The sequence below is a fragment of the Struthio camelus genome, chromosome 4 (genome assembly GCF_040807025.1).
Source record: "Struthio camelus isolate bStrCam1 chromosome 4, bStrCam1.hap1, whole genome shotgun sequence".
NCBI lineage: Eukaryota > Metazoa > Chordata > Aves > Struthioniformes > Struthionidae > Struthio > Struthio camelus.
In genome coordinates this window covers 36972621-36992010 of record NC_090945.1, presented here as the reverse complement: position 1 = coordinate 36992010, position 19390 = coordinate 36972621, and the positions used below count along the sequence as shown (strand labels likewise).

The 19390-nt window shown below is 35.3% G+C and overlaps 1 protein-coding gene across 8 annotated transcripts in view; it reads left to right on the top strand.

Moving 5' to 3' along the window:
* Positions 1-19390, top strand: part of LRBA (LPS responsive beige-like anchor protein) — a 407526-nt gene that overhangs the window by 60703 nt on the left and 327433 nt on the right. For 6 of the 8 annotated variants that reach the window (XM_068942256.1, XM_068942260.1, XM_068942257.1 and 3 more), the window contains 7 exons: positions 879-971; positions 2352-2460; positions 3005-3086; positions 4835-4958; positions 5214-5406; positions 16658-17686; positions 18839-19014. In XM_068942256.1, coding sequence (XP_068798357.1) covers positions 879-971; positions 2352-2460; positions 3005-3086; positions 4835-4958; positions 5214-5406; positions 16658-17686; positions 18839-19014 — 1806 coding nt within the window. The remainder of the gene's footprint in view (positions 1-878; positions 972-2351; positions 2461-3004; positions 3087-4834; positions 4959-5213; positions 5407-16657; positions 17687-18838; positions 19015-19390) is intronic. The other 2 variants (XM_068942262.1, XM_068942261.1) reach the window with 1 other exon arrangement.

The following is a 19390-nucleotide window of genomic DNA, read 5'->3' as shown; positions in this document are numbered from 1 at the left end:
TTATTCTAGTTTGGTTGCATTATGAAAAAACTCAGTATAACAAGAAAATAGAGTTAGAATAAACAAAAATACTCAGGAACTGATTTGTAGCTCTTCTGAAATGTACAATACAGTGCCTTCTTGCAGGATGGTAGAGCAATGATTTGAATCTAACTGAAAATGGAAAAGTGGAAGCTGTTTGTGTTTTTCCAGAATTCTAACTGAGAAATTGAAATATGATCACCTGCCAACATGATTTAAGATGGCTGGAAGAATACCTTATAGAAAGAACATGTATTTATGCATGTGAAACTGAGTAGGCAGGACAGTTCAACTAAGATTCCAATGTGTTTTTGCATTAAACGTTTTATACTTAATATTCTGAAGAGCGGAAACAAGCATTGGTAAAATGACAAGAATGCCCCTAGTTTGGTGCCTCTCTACTTCCTGAGGGACCAGCAAAGAACACAGGTGTCAAATATTAGTGCTCGTAGTAAATCCCAGTCCAAACGTGGCCCTTCCTATCCAGCCACATTTTTATTAGAAAAATTATTGGCTTGATTTTCTGGATAAAATAACAGATTAAAACAGTTTTGCGTATAGGATTAGCAACAACCTTTTCACACCTATACATATATTTTATATATTGATATTTTAGAGAATTTAAAATTGGATTTAAAATGTCCAAATAGAATTAAAAAATGTGAAAACAAAAATTGTTGTGTGATTAACAAAAATGTCATACTATTTTTTTCTAGTCTTATTAATAGCCATCTTTTTAACTTAAGCCCTCGGTCCAGACACAAATTTATTTGCAGTCTGCTGCATTTAATTTGTCATTTCAAAAATTGTACTTTTTTTTCAACCATTTCAGGAAACCTTGTGTTTTCTCCACTTAGGGTTGTCTACAAGCTTTTAGCATCAAAGAGTGAAGGCATCAGGGTGCAAGCTCTAAAAGTGATGGGGTATTTCTTAAAGCATCTTGCTCCAAAGTAAGTACTGGCTTATGTCTTAAGAAAATAACATGTAGTGACACGTGCTATAGACGTATGTATGTGTATATACACACTTACATTCATATAATTGTGTGTGTGTGTGTGTAAAATAGAACAAAATAACAAAGGCTATGTTGAAGGTTAATCAGCAAATATGCTTCACCAAATAGGAGATACTATTCTTTAAGTACCTTCCAGTTTGTTTGTCGTTAATCTATTTCCAATGTGGTGGAACTACTTGTTATTGAGAACTAGTGTCCAGGCATTATCATTTCCTTATCGTGTTTGTTTGCTACTTAGCTGTGTTATAGCTTCCTGTTTTCTAAAGCAGTCTTTTTGCATAATTCTAGTGAAATCAGTAGTAAGAATTAGACTAGTGAGATTGAAACCCATATTGCTTACTGAGAGCTTACTTTAAGAAGTCTCAAGCATCTTTTTCAACCTTCCTAATAAAATTGGGTAAAACTACATTAATGTTAACGATCAATTCCTTTTTTGTACGGCTGATAGCCTGTAGGCCTAACCAGTTTTGTGATGTGGAAGTTAACTAAGGTGAAAGCTTGAATGTTGTGAGGTTGCCGTGACTCAGAGTTGAAACAGATAGATATTTGTTTCATCTGTAACAGAATAGTATTTAGCAGTATTCATAGAAATGGTTTTGCCCTTTCATTATGAAGGTGAGTAAGGTAGAAATCTAAAGCCCTCTCAGCTGAGTCTGTAGTTTGGTAACTCTTGCTTACCTGTAAAGTTAATCCTGATTTGTTTTGATTTTATTACTTGTTTCATGCTTTAGCCATGATGTGTGCATGTATGAGAGTACTCGGACAGTCATGGACAGATGTCTTTGCTACTTGTCCTTACTTTGAGTAGGGCATAGGTTTCTCTGCTGTTTTTCTTGAAATGACTTCCTTTAGCATGTTTTTTTGATTCTGGGAGTCATGAAGTGGTCCAGCTGCAGAAGAAAGGGTGATATTGATATCCATCAGCTGAGTTAGCTGGGAAGTTCGCTACGATACTAGATAACTAGTGAGATCGCTGTCCATGGTTAAAACGTATATTTGACTTAAATGGGGACAAAGATGCTCTTTCCTTAATGTTTATGAAGAAATCCTGAAGGGTCTGTTCCAGCTTTTTGAGCTCATTGGTGAGTGGACTGTATCTGTGGAAGTAAGATCTGTCTTCCAACTAGCTTCGGGGAATGACTTGTCCTTTCAGAACTGTGCTTTTTCAGACTCCTTGCCCTTTTCCTTAACCACAAGTGAAGACTAAAGGGGGGAAAAAAAAAGTTAATGTTTTCTGTAATTTCATATTTCTTGAGGCTTTTTTTAGCGAGTTGAATACGCAAGTTTATTTTTTTATCTTTCTGTGCTATTTTAGGAGAAAAGCTGAAGTCATGCTTGGACATGGATTGTTCTCTTTGCTGGCTGAAAGACTGATGCTTCAGACAAGCTTAATCACAATGACCACATACAATGTCCTATTTGAGGTAGTAATATACCGTAGTTATGATCCAATCTTCCTAATTACTTGTAAGACGTTGTTAGAAAATTGCTTGCATATTTGGGCTGATATGTTCCAGATGACATTAAAACCTTAGTGTGATGCAACTCAGAGCTGCTATTTTTTTCCCCAAAGCTCACTATTTCTTTTTTAATCTCCTAATTTGGATATGTTCATTTTGAACCATTCTAGATAATGAGCTATTTGAATGTCTCAAGCAGACATTCATGTGTGTGTGGAATTTTATTCCAGCAGTGATCCTGCCTTTCAATGACTGTTTTGGTTAGATTCAGGTTACTCTTCCAGTGCATTGAAAATAACAATTTTGCATTTAAGAGAATGCAGAAAATGGAGTTGAATAAAATTTTAGAAACATGAGGAATTAAGTTATCAAGAAAAAGGACAAGCGATCTTTGTGTAATTTTTATAAGTTTGGTGAAATAATGATGGCACTGTAGAAGAGATGTATCCAACTATATTCCAGTAAGCTCTCTTTATGCACATTGATATGGTGTCTTCTTTCTTGCTAGATTCTGACTGAACAGATTTGCACCCAAGTGATACATAAACAACATCCTGACCCAGATTCAACAGTGAAGATACAAAATCCTCGTAAGGATGATATGAATTTCTAAGTGATACCATCTTCAGACAAAATGATTGTTCTAAAAAACAAAAACAAAACAAAACAAAAAACTCCAACACCTTATTAATTACAGCTACCAGTCTGAATTCTTATCTCATTTGTGTAGTTTTTCACGCAAGAGGAAGGATAATGTGTATTTAGTTGGAGTTATTCAGGAATCATGTCTCTTCGGCTTTTTGAAAGACATCTTATGTGTCTAAAAGTGTATGTAGTTCATAACTCACCCTTTTTGGCTGTGCAGTATGTTATGAAGTGGTTTTCAAGACTTACATGCACAGAATATTTTGATTTAGTACATGTTAAAGTTCTAGCACAATTCTGATTGCATTATTTAGTGATGTCAGACTAAATTACCTGAAGTATGGAAAGATCCTTCATCTTAAATTACCCTCAGTCTGACAACACTAGACTGAAAGTAGGAGAAATGTATCTGCCTACTGTTTTGGTTCGCTTACTTTATGGAAAATATCTTGATATGAAACTTAAGACGTCTTTTGAACTAAGAGGAAATACTGATCTCCTTTCCTGAATTTATATGCATTATTAATGTACTCTGTATGTAATAAAATGGTATTATGGTAGCTTTGGGAGTTCATTTTTTGTAGAGAAATACAGAATTTTCACTTTCATAGCTGCTCTGTCAGTGTAGGACATTAAGTGTAGGGCATAGTTGTGGGGTTGCTTCATGTGGAAAGTAGGGTAGAGAAAGGAAAGCCAAGCAGGTGCAGAGGAGAGAAGTCAAGTTGGAGGATGCCATTTGCTTTCTGGTAAATCCATGTGAAGCAATTGAGATGTAATGAGATTTCTGTTTCTTTTTCTTAAAATTTTTGAAGTTGACAGTCCCTGCTGTGATTTATGCAGACTATTTATAGTATGATCTGCTAGTCTGGAATCGTCTAGGTCTACTTGGAAGAGTGACTTTTGGAGTACTTGTTTAACATCAATGTTCAATACTAAACAGAGGCTTTTTAAAAGAAATTCTGCAAGATGAGTTGAAACTACTGCAGTGACTGTGTCCAAATCCCATCTTAATTTATTTGCAAAGTTAACTTGATTTTTTTTTTTTAAAGTAACAAGAACAGTAATGTCCCACTCCTTCAAAAAGTGGAAGATAACAACAATTTTAACAGCATCCTAAAAATACTGAAAGCAATACTCTCATAGAATAACAGATGAAAATTTATATCAGGAAGGTTTTGTTCCCCCCCCCCCCCTTTTTTTTAAAAAAAAAAACAACAAAAATCATTAAGAGTACTCAGGAGTTGTTCAAATTCTTTGAAAATTCAATGTTATTGAGGGAGAGAGAAATCCATGTATTTTTCTCGTATATTGGTTTTATAACTGATGCATTATATTATGTGGACTTTGTCTTTCTTAAGAAGAAGTTCTGATATTAGTTTGTTTTAAAATAGTCATTCATCGTGTAGTTACAACTGTGCTTCTTAAACCTGATAATTCAAAAATTTTGATAATTTAATTCTGCTTCCATTTACTTTAGCTGTAAATCCCCCTGAAGGTGAGCAGATGTGAGAAATCGTGGAAGAAAGGATTTTTATTAATCAAACCTACTGAAACAGAGATGTGCCTTTTCTCAGTATAATACTCTATGTGGCTTCACTTTTCTTGAAGTAATTAGCATACAAGCAATATTGGAAGATGTCTGGTATTTTAAGATTTGGTACTAACATTTTGTTGCTCGTGACCTGTTTTACAGAGGTATTAAAAGTTATTGCAATCCTGCTACGTAACTCTCCCCAGTGTCCAGAAGCTCTGGAGGTTCGGCGAGCCTTTCTCTCAGATATGATTAAACTTTTTAATAACAGCAGAGAGAATAGGAGGTAAGATAGCTTGTTATATGCACATATATACAAACAATATAAGTAAGTAATAGTGTCCTAATAAAATGGCCTATATGAAGCAGCTATAGCTTCATTGCTGTTTAGCAAATTCTGTGCTCTTACTCTTCAATATATAATGTCAGAGAAGCTTGCATACAGCAGTAGTTTTGCCCATGTTATATTCTTCACTTGGCTGATGTAGATTTCTAAGATAGATTTTGAAATTGGATTAAATAGCATATGTGCATTTTGCAGGAGTTTGTTGCAGTGCTCTGTCTGGCAGGAGTGGATGCTTTCCCTTTGCTGTTTTAATCCTAAGACTTCTGAGGAACAGAAGATAACTGAGATGGTGTATGCCATATTTCGGATTTTGCTCTACCACGCGATCAAATATGAGTGGGGTGGCTGGCGTGTTTGGGTGGATACACTGTCAATAACACATTCAAAGGTGAGTGTTTGAAATTATTGGGAAACTTTGTTCATTGTATAATGAAGTTTGGAGCTGTAAAGTGCTGGATCATACAATGATATAGTCTTGAGATTAACGGTTGAAATAAATTCCCAGTGTTTATATATGTTACTGGACATAACTGTTACAAATATTTGACGATTGAATATTAATTTTGTAGTTTGAACACTTCAGACAAAAATATTTCTTGTTGCTTAAGTTGTGCTAGTATTTTTGATACTAAAATTGGCACCTAAATATTTTCAAAAATTAGATAATCAAATTTTAGGAACATTTCTGAAGAATGTGTGTGCTGGACTTGGGTTTTTAGTAATGGCATGAACACAAGGTGGCGCACCATATCTATTCTTAAACAAAAATACCATTTAGTAACATCAAAAGGCTGTAAAACAAACCAGTAAAAAGCAAAGAAATCAAAGTTAAGATGGACATTTCAGCTGTTGAGTTGTTATGGGATGCACGGTGAGAAAGCAAATCCTTGTAGTATAAATAAAACTGTTAGCCTTCATTATTTTTCTAGCTTTTGTTTTTTGTTGTTGTTGCTTTTTTTGTTGTTGTTGTTGCAGCCAGAATTTTATCTTAAAAGTTATTAATGAATCTCAGTCAAGGTACTGTAGTGTAAAATATAACTGCCCTACTTCCTTTTCCATACAAAAAAATGAGGCCTATGTAAGCGTAGTTATTCTGGTTTATCAGAAAGATTTACTTAGGATGAATTAAATTTTAAATTATATATTTCTAAATTTGTATAAATTAACTATGTAAAAAGAAGGACTGGAAGTCTGTGAATTCTGATAATTATTTTATGACTCTAAGGGATGGTTAGCATTTCTGAGGGTCCTTTACTTTGAATGAATTGAAGAAAATGTCCATCTCTGCAGACAGCATGAATGCTGTTATTTTGCAGCTCTATTTATTCATCTCATACATAGCTTGATAGCTGGTTGTTTGGCTATGGGAAGACAAATAACAGAAATCTATATGATAAATGTGCATGAAACAGCATTAAATGGTCACTTGGCTAAATAGGTTACTGGTGCAAAGAGTTCAGAGCCAAAATTTAAGCTGTACTGAGGTCATGCTCTAGTTGTACAAAAATACCTTTATCTTCTTTTGTATCAGCTCTTCAGTCCTCAAAAATCTGTTTCTTTTCTTTCTCCCAAGATGAAGAAGGTGTAGGTAGAATAGATTGTACGGCAGCAAACAGTAGCCAGAGTAAAGATCCCTGATGTGCTTTTATAGAAACTGTCATAATTTAAAGCATTTCTCTGATTGCTTGGAATTGCTGGGTACCTGTCCCTAGGGAAAGACGGAGAGCTTGAGGAAGACCACCTTTTTTCCTCTGTCGTACAGAGCTTTCATGTTTTGAATTTAAAAGTGATCTTGCACTTATAAGTTGTAGTTCTATTCTTTGACCTTTTTATGAGTTGTAAGTTAGTGTACTGGATGAAATCTTATTTAATTAGATAAATTTATGTTAAAATGCTAGCATGTATTTTTGATCATTAATATTACATATTAATTCAGTAACTTAATGTGGCTAATTAAATGGCCTAGAGTTTAGAGAGGAGGAAAAAAAAAAGATTTTCAGTGGTCCTGTGGGCCAAATATTAAGAAAAGGAATCTTTTTGTAGAAAATACCGAAAAGCTGAGGGTGTAGATAATGTTACTTTTAGTCTTTTTCAAAAGGGTGCATATATTTTAGTGAATGAAAATATGATGTGTTTGACTCTTCCTGTTTCTCATATTCAGTTCCTGGCATGTTGGCATAGTGTGAGGTGTTTTTGATTGTGTGGAAAAAAAATTCCTATTTCAGTTTTCCAAAGCCTGAATTTGTTGGCTTTCAGGCCTATATGTAAGGGTTGTTTGTTCTTCCAACCTATTTCAGAGGAAGTTGAATAATGGCAGGGTTTAGAAGTGGATGAATAGAGGCAGTGCTAGCAACATAGTGGTATTGCAATTTGAAAAGAATTAAAGTGGATTTGAGGGAGTTCAGTTTGTTTGGACATTAGTGCTAATATTATTATCCAGTTTCAGAAGGCTAAAAGGAGCATGGTTAAGCAACAGAACTCAACCTAACGATACTGGTGTGAATGATGATACAGTCCTGGAGGATTTCTAAATAGGATTTTTTTCACCTTTTTTGTGTATTTGCAGTTTAAACTTTTTGTAAGAAACATCTGCAGTTCACACAACTAACAACGTAAAGGTAGATGATGTTTCATACTTTTTATTTAAATAAACATAAATTAGGATAAATCACAAAAAAAGCCTTTGTAGCAAAAACTTACTAATGACTTGCAAATGGCCTTATGTATTGATATTAATATCCAATATTAATGAATTTTTAATCCTTCTAATTTTACTTATTTTGAGTATTCTTACATCCTCTTACAGCAATATTGGGATTCATATAGTAGAGACGTAACATGGTGTGGACATAGTTCAGTGGGCAAATTTTTAGATGCTAAGTGCATCTCAGATGTTTTTGATTTCCAGTATGCTTTCAGAGTAATATGTGAATTGTGGGGGCAAAAATATTTCCTTAACATTGCTAAGACAGTAACCAATTTGTATTTTTAATATTTCATCTCTAATTGTATTGGGTTACTGCTTATTTTTCCTTTTTACAACCCTTTGCTCCGTTCTTACCACTAATTTATAACACCATTCTATGATAAAGAACTAGTATATAAAGGACTAGTGTAGCAGAATTGGATAGATTTTGCAGAGCTACACATCAAGATACATGCAGCTGCTATAAAAAGCCAAAGAAACTCAATTGCAATTTTATTGTCCAGTTTGATAGATTTCCTGCCACCTTTGTAGCAGGGAAGCTGTTTGTCACTGTAACCCTCTCCTCCAACAGCTGCACGGCGTTTTATAAGCAGCAACGGCTTTTCTAGAATAATTGCATTACATTGGTTTCCTTGCACTCAAAATTTAAAAGGTGTGTGTAACCTTTTTGAAGCCAAATTTCTTAGTATTGCTCATGTATTTTCTTGATTTCCATATTATAATTTTTTGCAGATATTAACACAGCATATACGATGTGTTTAAACTGCAGCTGCTAGTTCAATAAAAATGTTAATGAAAAAATTAAGTCAAAACTTGGGTTTATTCTAATTAGACAGCACTGAATTGGTGAAAGCAGCTAAAAATTCTGATGTTTAAACATTATAACCATTGCAGCTAGGCCTTTGTCTAGGAGTGTTCCTTTGCAATAAGGACCAATAGCTTTGTGGTTAATAATAGGAAACAAGTAGAGAGCGGTGGACAACTTGCCTTTCTGACCTTATAGATTCCCCAAATTTTAAAAGAATATAACAATTTACACAGCATAATACCCTTATGAATTAACTCACTGTTTTAAACTACTAGAAAAAAAAAGAACATTTGCTTATTTCAGGCCCTTAAAATATTTTATTACTTAGAAAGATGTTTCATGTTACTACACATTCTGGTTAAAGAAGTCAATTGGGTAAATTCTGAACTTTGTGGTAGCACAGATTGGGATTCAGGAACATTAATATGTGGAAGCTACAGTTTTCTTGTTTATTTATGTGAAAAATATTTTAGAATTTTACTCACTGATCTGAAAGGAAATAAGCTGTATAATCTTAAAACATTAGTACTGTGACTTTAGCATACAAGGTATTTCTAAATAATTGCTAGTTTTCAATTCAAAGATGTACAGCTGTAAAAAATATGGATAAGTGTTCAGTGAATTTGTATCTGTTTAGATGCCCCACTGATTTAATGCAGAAGATGAAGTTTGTATATTATGTTTGTATATTACTGTGATTTTCATCACTACTGCAGATGCAGGCAAATTGGCAGAAGCAACAGTGATTAGGTAGCAGAGGAACTAATTTCTGATGAAAACTTAAAAACTGTCATTTGCGGAGAAGGGAACATGGCTTAGTGATTTTAGAAGGTAGAGGGCTATCAAGATCTTTTGAGTCCGGATGCCATTGGCACTCCTGAATTGTCGAGAGTTGTTGAGTCTCCGTTTTTGCCCCCATCTCTGAAGAGTATAAGGTGTCTCTCCCACAGTGGGGTTTCCAGGCATTGTTAGCTCTGAGGCATTCTGAAGAAGATTTCAACTGCTACTTCAGTCCTCTGAAGTGTCTGCATTGCTCTTCTGAGAAGCAGAGTTAGTTAGCCAAGAGGATCATTGTACTACTGCAGATTTTTGACTTTTAGGTATGATACCCGGTGTGTCATGAAGGGAGAGGGAGATGTGAATTATATATGCAGCACACTTGAAATGTTTAAATAGAAGTTCATTTTTATCATAGAAATAGCTGTTTAAAAAAAAAGAATTATTACTTATTCCAGATATAAGTGATTGTCAGGGATTTAAAAAAAATGAGGGGAGTGACCACCTAGTTTGTAGAGAGCTCAAGGAACTCTGAGACTAGAGTGTTCAGGCTCCCTTGAAATTATGTACCTTCTAGAAAGTGTGGTTCTGACAAAATCCTTCGCCTTTTCTAGGTGTTTCCTTGCTTCTCACGTAGTAAGTATGTGGGAAGGGCTTTCCTGCTCGCTGCCTCTGAGAAAGGAAGTAATTCCAGTATTCAGCAGGCAGATTAGGCGGGGGGGGGAACCTGAATCGCTGATGGGTGCTTACGCAAGCTGGATGTACACTTAATGGGGAGCTCCTCCATCTCGTTAGCCACTCTGCCTGAGTAAATGGAATGTTAAAGCTGCAGGATGCTAAAATTTGGGTAAATCAAACAGAAAGAGAGAGAAGTGAGAGACAGGAATGGAATGAAGAAAGTAGGCTGAGAATTTATGAAGCAGGAAAGAACAGGATCATCTGAGTGAACTGAGCTGCGTAGAAGCTCAGAAGAGAGCTTGGTAGAGATCTGCAGCTGGTTGAAAAATACCCAGGGTCTGATGAAGAAGAAACGAGGAAACAGATTTTTCAGAGGAAAGAACTAATGCGAAAAGTTGCAGAAAGCTATGAGAAGTTCTAACTCTGCAAAGAAGACTTGAAGAGAGAGTGGATCCTCATCTTTATAACTTGATATAAAAATATTAGAATGGCCCTGTCTGCAGCATGGAGTTAGTGGCCGCCTTTAGTGTTACTGCAGAGTCCTTGCTTACTGCTACCTCTCTTCATTGTGGCTGTGCTATTTTATATTTGGGAACTGAATGAGAAAACACTTCTGGGCCATGAGTTGAACTGACGGATGTGGAATCTCTGCTACAGGGCTTCCATCAACACGTGGAAACAGACTGGTAAAATAGAGAAGTGCACAATACCTGCAGTTGGATATTGGGACATGCAGTGTGGTAAATGCTGAATTTGGCTACAACGTATTTTTGTTAATAATTGAATATCAAATGTGCACAAGCCACAGTAGTACTCCATGGGGAATATGGTGGCAAGGAAGTGGATTGGGATAGGAAGGGAATATATGCCTTTGAAGATAACAAGCACATGTCTTGCTATTTAAATAAATGGAAAGCAATAATTATATTTGTGAAAATGAGCAAATACTTGAGTGTTTGGTATAATGCTTTCAATTTATTATTGTATGGTGAGGTAATAGTAAGCTCTATCTTGACCTATTTTGAAAATAAAATACAGCCAATATATATAGATTTCTCTCAGATAACTGAAGACTTTCAAGAACTCTGTTGACTAGTGCTTTCTTATTTTAGAAATTATTTGTATTTTGTATGCGAGCATATTTTTTTCCTCAAGTTGCGAAGAAAAGAGGCAAAAATTCACTGCTGAGATAAAAATACAGGAACATGAAAATATATTGGTACAGTGATTGTCATCCTTTTTTTCACATACGTATTAGTGAATACCTTTTAATGGAAACATGGGCTCCTCTAGAAACTTCTCATATGTAGCTTCCTGCATAATGTAAGGAAATTTACTTTTCCTGGCTTTCTTCCACTCAGAACCATTCAGAGATAACCAGAGATTCTTCAGGTCAGTGAACTACAGACTGGAAATCAATGTACAGTGCACACCCTTGTATCTTTCCCTTCGCTGAACTGAAAATTAGTTTTGATATCAGTGGATACTGGTGCCTCCAGTCTAAACAGACCTTTTTTTGTTTGGAGAAGTTTCCACTTTTGAACTGTTAATATTGCTAGTTGGAATGTTAAGAAAAACAGGTCAATAAAGTCCTTGTTAATATTAAAATGTTGTAACGTTTTCGGGATTATGAGGAGTTTATTGATGGAATCTGCAGCAGAGGAACTGCTGCAGGAGCAGGAGCAGAAGCTGTAAGGAAACAGCAGTCCTTTATAATTGTTTGACCTGTTTGGCAGACGTTCCTGTCCTCTCTGTACTCTACAAAACTGCCCACCTGATAATGAGAAAAGACAAAATCTTAACACATAGTTGAAGTATTTTCACTGTGTTCTTTAATGCAAATGTCAATCATCTTAACCTTTTTCCTTGCTGTATGCTAATTTTTCTCCTTGGCAATTAGTAAATGTTGGATGTCAAATTAAGTTAAAATTAATGGCAGAGGCAAATGTTGTAGTTATTAGCTCACAAGTGTCTTTAACTAGTAGTGCGTAGAGATGCATTCCAAACATTGCAAACAGCTATGGATTAACCATCAAATGATCGTGAAGATTAATGATTGGCCTTTTAGCTCACTAATTTAGGACAATTTCTAGTAATTAATTTTGTATTATCAGCTTTACAGTTGCAAATGCCTAAAGGAAAATAAAAAATGACTTGACTTAAGTGCATCTAAGGTTCTCCAAGCTGACAGCTGCCTTTTAAGTTGTTGCAAATTTGTACATGCTAATATTTAATCCTTACTACCTCTTTGTTATCTCTACCTGTATTTAATAATAGTAATTTCTATTTCATTTTGCATTTCTCTTGATATTGCTTTTATTAATCTTTAATATTTTCTTTCTATGGTGTATTGTTTGGCTTTGTGAACTTGTGTGCTTCATAAATGCTATGCCATGGAACAAAAGTGGGAGCGAAGAATTGTCCAGTGCCTTGATAGTAACTCTGTTGCTTGCTTTCCCATCAAACCAATTTACAGATTAATATAGTGAGCAAAAATTTTTAGGCAGGCTTGTTGAAGAGTTGATTTTGCAAGGCAGTATTTTTTAAATTTGTTTAAATTTTCTTGTACAAATAAGAAAAACCCAAACTTGAAATGGAATTTTAAAAAATCCTGTGTTGTAGGTAATCTGCCTAATTTTGTGTGTTGCTATTTTAATTTGCATGTTATTTAAAGCACACTACCTAAAGCGTTAGTTGTTACATGAAAAATTTTGACTTGTCATGTATATGGTGGAAGTAGACATTGCTTCATAAGTTAAATATTTGAAATTAATACAAACATCTGTGGTGCCTATCTGACTTCATGACAGCATGTATATCTTATAAGGAGTTACAAAGCACGCAACAGAAAACTCTGTAAGAGACAACAGAGAGAGTAGTATGGGGCAATTTTGAATAATCAGTTAATAACAAGTCTATGTTGCTAGTAAGTATTGAAGCACTTTGCTGAAACAGTGGCTATTTTTTAGATAGCACGTGGGTTTGTGATTGTTTCAGTTTTCAAAAGCAGGAAGTCTTACGTCTAGATGAACTTTTCTTTCAGCACTGAAATTTTAAGTGTCTTCAAACTTAAATGAGAAGTTATGTTGTATAGGAAGGAGCTTGGAGGCAGAGAACCCCTTTGTTGGCAAGGCAGTAAGAGTTTAAATGTATTAAGAATAAATGAAAACTCGACTATGTCTGAAGTTAATTGTTAATGAGGAATCCAATTGTTAATGAGGGATCAGAAAAATTGGAAGTTTTCAGTAACATTATATGAATTATAACATTCATGAAGCACATAACAAAATGCAAACCTGCTCAATAGTGTTCATGAGGCATGTTAATTGCAATGTGAGAGATAATTTTTTAAAATAATCAGATAAAAATTATTTTTGAAAGTATTGGCTCATCTTCTCTGTCTTGTTAATGTTTTTAGCAAATTGCAGATTGTGGGGGAGAGTTTGGGAGGCTAGAATGCTCATATGTTAGTGCTCAAAAAGAGGAAAATGAAATGGCCCAGGCAGATGATCCATAGGCCAGGTAGCTGATCCTCATTCTTCGGTTAAATAGGACTGAGTTGAAAAAGAACAGGAGTACAGCAAAGACTTGTCAGCCTGATTTTGTAGGAAATGTTTTGTTTTTAGGCAAACTTGATTTAACTATGCTTTTAACAAGATGAGAAATTTGGCTGCTAAGAGGAGCTCTCTGTAGCTGCAGTAGACTTTTGTAAATGGGATTGGCTTGATAGCACCTTAGAAAAAAGCAACAGTGTAGATCACAGGTTGTATAAACTGAGATATCACCAACTGACCATTTCTCCAAAAACTGTTGTCAGTGAGGAACTGCCATTAAACGCAGAGCGTTATATAGGTTCCATGGGATCGGATTGTTATATTTGACACTGTTTAACACTTTCAGTAAAGACTTAAAAGCTGGTGTAAAATTGCTGCAAATTGCAAAAAGATTGGTGGCTGTAAGTGCATATGAGAGTCCTACAGAATGAGATAGATTATGTAGTCTTTGGGACACTTCAGGGTCTTGGTGTACAAAATAAAAGGTCTAGAACAAAGCATTGTAGGTGTGTCCGAACGTGAAAAGCTGTAAAGGAGGAAGTCATTTTTATTCTTGTATACGAGTTTAATGAGACTTGCACTGGAATGCTGCATGAAATGCAACAGATATTTAAAGATTTGAAGGGCTGGAAAGATTGCAGAAGGGAGTCACAGGAAGGACTCTAGTCCTTCCTATATGAAAGCTCATTCTTTTTAGATTCTGCTGTTATTTCTCCATCTCTTGGGCTTTTAGAAGCAATATTATTATAGTATGTTAACATAAAAAGCCCTTAAAAACAGCATATTTATTCCTCATTATGTGTCTTTTTTAATTTTAACAGGGCAGGGCAGGCATAATCAGTGACTAGAAACAGAAGCCAGACATTCAAATAAGAAAGAGTACAGTTTTTTTTAAACAGTGAAGTAGATTTAATTATTGGAACAGATGACCCAAGGGAAATTTCATTTCTAGGTTTCTTAAACCAAGACCAGACAACTTTCTGAATGTTATTGCCCAGTCCAAGTAACTGGGCTAAATGCAAAGGAAGCTGGATTAAATTCAAGGACTAGACTAGATGATCAAATCTTAAGCTCAATGATTCTTTGAAATACTAAGGAAAAGCAGCTATAACAGAGCTGATGATATACTTCAAGAAAGCATTTAAAGTTGTATTCCTTGATGCTTGCAATTTACTTTAACTGGTTAGTAATTTACTAAAGTAGTAGCACTTACGTAGATGGCGTGCCAGGACTTACAACTTTATATGGCTGTTAAAGCTTGTTTTGTTTTGCAAGGACCGATTTAAGCATCAAGTGCTGTTTGATGAAACTCTTGCTAAACAGTGAATGTGCTATTTCTGTAAGCTGAGTTTAGTAACTGGCAGCCCTGCAAAACATCTCCCCAATTTGTTCTACTGAGGCTGAATTGTTGCTGCTACTGTACATGTTCTGCGAGTCAGGTACTACTCTCCATTGCGTCGAGGTTTGAGCATTGAAGAAAATGATATTCTGTAACAGGTTCTTCTAGCCCATCTTGTGATCACCTTAGTGTCATGATGCCTATCCCCATTTTTGCTGGGGAGATGTGGCAGCAGCAATAATGAAATTTGGCATGCATGTCTTCCTCCAAAAGGAAGTGCCATTCTCATCTTTATCTTGATTTGTGTTGGCTCAACGTGACTGCTGAAATAAGATTTTGAGGCTAGAACTAGAACTTGTTCAGCGGTTTTGGTAGCAGTGTATAACCAAAGTAGAATCCAGCTCTCTCTCACACTTGGGCATACCTTAGCAATGTTACAAAATAAATGTGTAAGTAAAGCAGCCAAGTACTATTTGAGGAGTCATTTTTACCATGTATTTTTCAGATAAAAATGAGCATTACAAAAACAAATCTGATACTGAAGATCTAAATAGAGATAAATAAAGGTAGCTATATTATCATTAGTATGTTACAATTATACTTGCACTGCATAGATAGTGTATGCATGTATTGTGAGTCAAAGTGCTTTCTGGGAAATACATATGATAAATTTTGTTGAAATCAACAATATTTTCACTTGTTGAGTGTCTCTTTTATACTTGTTGGAATAAAACTTTTCAGTAGTTGTTGAAGTTGAGGAAGCATCAGGGAGAGGGAGAAGGAGGAGAGCTGGATACAAGCTCCTATTGTCCAAAGCTTTCCTTCTGTTCAGAAAAGTAATGTATTTGACTAAAAGTAGCCTCTTTGTCTAATTATATTTTTGAAAATGACTTAGAAGGTTGAGGGAGTTCTTATTAACACAATCTACTTTGGGATGCCTTTGACGTCCTGACTTTGGTATGATTCAGAAGGAATTCAGAAAGACAGTCTTCTAAGAATAATTTATACTATGCTGCTTATACTATGTAAATATGTATTTGATTGATGGAGAAAATGGTATATTAAAGAGCTAAGGTTTTGTTATCGAAAAGATAGCCTTCTAATAATATTCAGTTTCGCTTTTTTTTTTGCTCCTGTCTGATTTCTTTAGCTATAATTTCTAGTACCTTTTTAACATGTCTAGTTAATTTTTTGTTTAACATATATTGTCTTAAGAGAAAATGTTCCTACTGTCCAATCATCACTTTGAATACCAAATGCATGGAAGTGTTTTAATGAGATCCAAATGAAGTTCAGTATGTAGAAGAATAAGAAAACGTGCATTAATGTATGTAGTAAAATGCACTTCCCTGCTTTGTCTGAGCAGTATATTTAATGATGAAGAAAACAGTGAGGAAAAAAAAAAACAAAAAAACCCTCAATTGCAGTTGGGAAAAATTTGAGCACTAAGCTTTCAGTTCCCCAGCTCATTCAAGTTTTTCCTGTCCTTGGAGTCATTCTAGGATTTTTTTTTTTTTTTTTAATTCTAATGTTATGTTTTTGCCAGGAATAACAGATATACTTAAGAAATGCTTGCTTTAAGTTAGCAATCGGCAATATGAAGTGATTTTTTTTAACCTTATGTTTTATGGAATTGTGAAGACAGCATCCAAGATAAGTTTATTGTATAAACTTGTAATTTGGATCAGGTTATTTGGGTTTTTCAGAATCAACGTTATAGAAGAAATAGTCATTAACATAATTTTTAATGTGCTTCCAACAACTCTGTTCTTTTAGGTAACTTTTGAAATGCACAAGGAGACTCTTTCTCAAATGTATAGGGAATACCAAGGGAAAGGAGGTGAGGGGAATGGAATAGGTCCTTCAACTCCCATTAGAACAATCTCTGGAGTTAGCAAGGAAGCTGAAACTGCAGGAAAGCTACACCATTTGGAGTTAAAAGAAGTTGCTGCTGCTCCTTCCTGTATTATTGATGATGATATGGAGTGCAGTACTGAAAAAAATGAAACAAAGCCTTCGGATGATGACCAACAAACTCATTCAGTGTCTAATCAAAGGAAGGAATTGGAGGGAGAAGACAAGGAGAGCACACAAAATTTAAAAGTAGTGCCTTACTCAGAATTTTCTCCAGAGAGAGAAGCAATAAAGCCCAGTGTTTCAGAAATTAGTACTGGAATAGCTGAAACAATTGAAGATTCCCCGAGCAAAGTGCATGAACTTGTACACGAAAAAGCAGCTGTCACTGCTGCTTCTTTAGCAGAGCAAACTACTTTTGAAGGAGAAACTCTTGAAAGTCCGGAAGGATTGGAAAAATCAACACTAGATGTGGAAGAGGAAGATGACTTTGTTGATTTAAAAGAGGAAAGTAGTATTCCTTTACCTCCAGAAGAGGTAGCAGGAACAGTAAAAGAACATAGCTCTCATGAAAGCCAAGGAACAAAGCAGGAAAAAGTAATAGAGAAGAAACCTGAAGCTGTGCTTTTAAAATCTAAAGATACTGGAGATGTAGATGGGAAAAAGCAAGAAATGGCTTCCTTATCAGAAACAGTAAGTTCCGCAATTCGAGAAATAGCGACTCAACTGAATTCAGAAGAGGAAAAGAAGCTGGAGGAAGAAAAAATTCTTTTCAGTGAAACCAGAACAGTTGAAGAGGATGCAAATGCACGTGTACCAGAGCTTGCTGGAGCTTCTGAGAAAAGAATTGCCAAACTTGATGTTTCTAGTGTTGCATCAGATACAGAAAGACTGGAACTGAAAGCCAACACAAACCTCGCAGCGCCTTTGCCCCTCAGATCCCTACCTGAGGTAACTTCTGCTTGTCCTTCATACGCCTAGCTTAAAAACAAATGGGACCGCTTAACTCCATGACATTTATAAGAAAAAATGTGCCTGTTGACATTTTAGGGGTTTTAGTATGTATGTGTTTTGAGAGTTATTTAAAGAACACTTTTAACTCTTGATTACATAGCTATAGTTTGTACTAATTTGTGTTCAGGGAAGTCTCTAAGTTGTTATTCTTTATGCATCTGTTCATGGGCATTCTTGGAAACTGAATATTGGGCTAGATAGACCCTTAGTCTTTGTGGATACTGCCGTTCTTCTGTTTGAAAAACGGAAAGAAACATTTGTTTATATATGCTGAGATTTTTTTATCTGCAATTTCTTCTATTTTTTCACTCAACCTTCCTTATGCTCTTTTCAGTCTGACCTCTCATGCTTTTATGGATTTTAAGAAGCAAACATTTATTGTGCAGAGAAATATAGTGTTGAATTTTTTTCATATCATGATGGAATCTGTGAAAATAATTTTTATGCTAGCTATTCTTCAGCTACACAAAATAGATACTTTCAAAACTACATAATTTGACAAGGTTGTCATTTTGCCATGTCAAGCTACTTGTTGGGTTTTTTGTTTGTTTTTTTTTGTGTGGGTGGGTGTTTGTGGTACGTGGGGTTGTTTTTGTTTTGTTTTGGGTTTTTTGGTGTTTTTTTGTGTTTGGCAAATGCAATTTAGAATTGGGCTTCTGTTGCCTACCACAGTTCTCCATCCCTTTAGTCTTTAGTTTCTAACTCAGATTTCCATGGTTAAATAGTCATCTATCTGAGTACTTCCCTTCTGCAGAAACACCTGCTAACGGATGCTCTTCATTCTACACCGTTTTTCCTCAAGGGAGGAAAAACATTGTCTACAGCAACATATACTCCCCCTGTGGTAAGGTTGAGTTGCTTCTTGAATATGCCTAGAATGACAGGTGCGATAGTGCAGGTGTAGACTAGTTCATAGGTTTGGTATATCTATTACATAGCATTTGTGTAATAGCTCTAGCTTTATTTGTAACTGTGTACAATCTAACCTTGTGCAACGTCTAAACTCTAAAGTTTAAGCACTTTTCGGTGTATGCTGCAGAAACTAATAATCAGAGTGTGGATTTTTTGTCTACAAATGTGTATATTCAGACCGCAAGGCAGCAAGATTCTTCAGGACAAGAGCTAGTAGCTACACCAGATGGGCAGAGAAGGGACTCCAGGTCTACAGCGTTCCGTATTCCTGAGTTTAAGTGGTCACTGATGCATCAGCGCTTGCTCACAGACTTACTCTTTTCCGTAGAAACAGATATACAAATGTGGAGAAGGTAAATTTATATACTCTATATGCAGTGATATAGAATGGCATTTCATTGTAATTAATCTGAGATTTTGCTGAAATGGCATCAGAGGCACTTTTTGACTTCAGAGTTTTCGCATCTGCTCTTCTACTCATTATTAAGTAGCCTTAATTATTTTGTGGCCTATATACAAAAATTCTCAGATTTATGGTTTACTTTTTTAAAGACTTTTTACAGACTTAAGCGTGGAATGCTTGAGGGCCTGCATGTACATTTTAACTGAAATCCTGACCATGTTTACATCAGTGTCAGTCTTATTACTGATTTCAGTTGGGCCATGATTTTCACGTTCTTAATGTATATATTTAGAGACCTGCATCTTTTATTAGTATCTGAACAAAGA